The 2646-nt window shown below is 35.7% G+C and overlaps 1 protein-coding gene across 2 annotated transcripts in view; it reads right to left on the reverse strand.

Moving 5' to 3' along the window:
- Positions 1–233: 233 nt before the first annotated feature.
- Positions 234–2646, reverse strand: part of tap1 (transporter 1, ATP-binding cassette, sub-family B (MDR/TAP)) — a 12250-nt gene continuing 9837 nt past the window's right edge. The window contains exons 12-13 of one of the 2 annotated variants that reach the window (XM_024258616.2): positions 1296–1432; positions 234–1215 (exon numbers count right to left, since the gene is read on the reverse strand). In XM_024258616.2, coding sequence (XP_024114384.1) covers positions 976–1215; positions 1296–1432 — 377 coding nt within the window. In that variant the 3' untranslated portion in view covers positions 234–975. The remainder of the gene's footprint in view (positions 1216–1295; positions 1433–2646) is intronic. The other variant, XM_036215990.1, reaches the window with a different exon arrangement.

Here is a 2646-nt window from a genome sequence, read left to right on the forward strand (position 1 = left end):
TCCACGAAACACATAAAAAACTAGTTGAGATCACAACCAAAACATATTTCCAGTCACTTTTCTGGAGGAAAACTCCTCTGATAGGTCTAAGAAGTGTAAAATCTACATCTGTCAGATCCTTCTGAAAACAAACTTTGATATTTGGAATTTTTTCTTAACTGCTGCAGATTTATTTATTGATACTGTTGTGGTTTATTCCAGAAAAAAATGAATTCTTTTGAAACTATTTTTAGTGCATAAAAACAGTTTAATAACCACAAACCTTTGAATAAGCAAAGAACAGAGCTGCCCTGAAAGCTTTACACGTTAAATCTGATGATCAAAAATCCCATTCATATTTTCAAAGGACTTTCCTTGCCCGACAACATTGTAAAAGAACAATCAAAAGTACACGGAAAACTGTGCCAAAATAAATGTTTATGAATGGATAGAAAAAACATGGAAATTGCAACAGCTCTAAATAACCAGACTTATTCAGAAATAATTTGTTTCAATTCAATAACTAAATTTCTTTTTTTTTACAAGGACGTATTCCTTAATGTGAAGTTGTATCAGAGACTTTCACTTTCACCCTCTTCTTCCCAAATTTGAGGTGTGTCTTTAAGACTGTTGTTGAAAGTGAAACCAGAATTTTAAACTCATTCTTTTATCCAAATCAAATAAACCGTTTGTAAAGAAGAGGTTGAACGTCTGCAGGTGTACGAAAGATGAACAAACGAGGACAACAAACACTACATTCATCTGTGAAGGACTCCTCTGCTTCTCTTCTTGAAGATCTAGATAAAAATCTGCCTGAAATCAGGAAAAACTCAAATAAATTATATTTATTTTTAATTCCATGATCAAAAACAGAATGTCTGGTCCCAGTGCCGTTCTTTGGGGTTCTCCTCGATGCTTCGGCCTCTTTAAAAAGCAGGATGTTAGAAAAACTCCGGCTTAATTTCCTGGTTTTGTAACCAGTCAGCTTAGTGTCATTTAAGCGGTTAGCTCTTCCTCGGCGTTCTCTTCTTCTTGACGGGAAATGCCTTGTTCCTGCTTTTCCACCAGTGCGGCGTAAAGACCGCCTCTCTCCATGAGCTCCTGGTGGCTGCCGTCCTCCTTCACCTCCCCGCTGTCCAGAACAATGATGTGGTCTGCTTCCTTCGCCACGCTCATCTTGTTGGAAATCATCAGCACCGAGCAGTTCTTCTTCAGGCTTATCAGGGTCTGGCGGACCTGAGGAGGAGGAGGAGGAGGAAAACCTCCCGTTAAGCCAGAACAGCAGCAATAGAGAGCTAGAATTTGAGCCGCCTTACCTGGTGCTCGTTCTCCACATCCAGGTCACTGGTGGCGTTGTCCAGAATCAGAATCTTTGGTTTCCTGATCAAAGCCCGCGCGATGGCGATGCGCTGCTTCTGTCCTCCAGATACCTGCCCCCCTCTTTCACCAGCATCTGAGCAAAAAGTTCAGCAAAGAACGAAGGTTTTAATCTTTAACTGGTTTATTGTGAGAATGCTCAAGCATCCAGGTTTTTCGGCACATAAAAACTCAATCTCACTTTCTGTGATTTCAGCAATCTTGGTATCAAAATGTTTAGCTTGTTCAGGACATTACTGCTTATATTGATAAACTTATTAGTTTTTGACATATTGAACTATATAAGCACCATGAGAAATGAATGAGAAAGTCTTAAAATTTCTAAATTTTGAGTAGATTAGAAACAAACCTTTAAATATATTCCTGTGCCATGTTTTCATCTTTTATAATAATTTTCAAAAAACATTTAGAGTTCAGCTAACATTTTAGCAACATGCTAACATTTTTGACTAATTTGTTATCTACTGGGGTTTTTTTAGGCTAATTTAGAGTTTAGCTTTTATTTTAACAAGATGGTAAAGTTTTTGGCTAATTTAGTTTACTTAGGGATTTAAGGCTATTGTGGAGCTTAGCTAGCATTTGAGCAATGGGTTAGCTTATTTGGCTAATCATGCACCTACTGAAATTTTGATGCTAATTTGGAGTTTAGTCAATATTTTAACAACATGCTAACATTTTTGGCTAATTTGTTATCTACTGAGGTTTTTTAGGCTAATTTTGAGTTTAGCTTTTATTTTAGCAACAAGCTAACGTTTTGGCTAATTTAGTTTACTGAGGAATTTCAGGCTATTGCAGAGCTTAGCTAGAACTTAAGCAATCTGCTAGCTTTTTTGGCTAACTTGGCATCTACTGAAGTTTTTTATGCTAATTTGGAGTTTGGCCAATATTTTAACAACATGCTAACATTTTTGGCTAATTTATTATCTACTGAGGTTTTTTATTCCAATTTAGAGTTTAGCTTCTATTTTTAGCAACAGGCTAAAGTTTTTGACTAATTTAGTCTACTGAGAATTTTTGGCTATTTTGGAGTTTAGCTAGTATTTAAGCAACAAGTTAACTTTTTTGGCAAATTTGGAATATACGTTTTTGGGCTGATTTAGAGTTTAGCTAATATTTTAGCAACATGCTAACGTTTTTGACTAATTTAGTTTTTAGTTTAGCTATTTTTACTTTAGCCAATATTTAAGCAACTTGCTAGCTAAATATTTTTGCAAAATTGGCACGTATTAGAGATTTTTAAGCGATTTTACTATATTGTTTTTCCAAAATTTAGGTCAACTTGAGCACTAG

Source organism: Oryzias melastigma, linkage group LG16 (genome assembly GCF_002922805.2).
Source record: "Oryzias melastigma strain HK-1 linkage group LG16, ASM292280v2, whole genome shotgun sequence".
Lineage (NCBI taxonomy): Eukaryota > Metazoa > Chordata > Actinopteri > Beloniformes > Adrianichthyidae > Oryzias > Oryzias melastigma.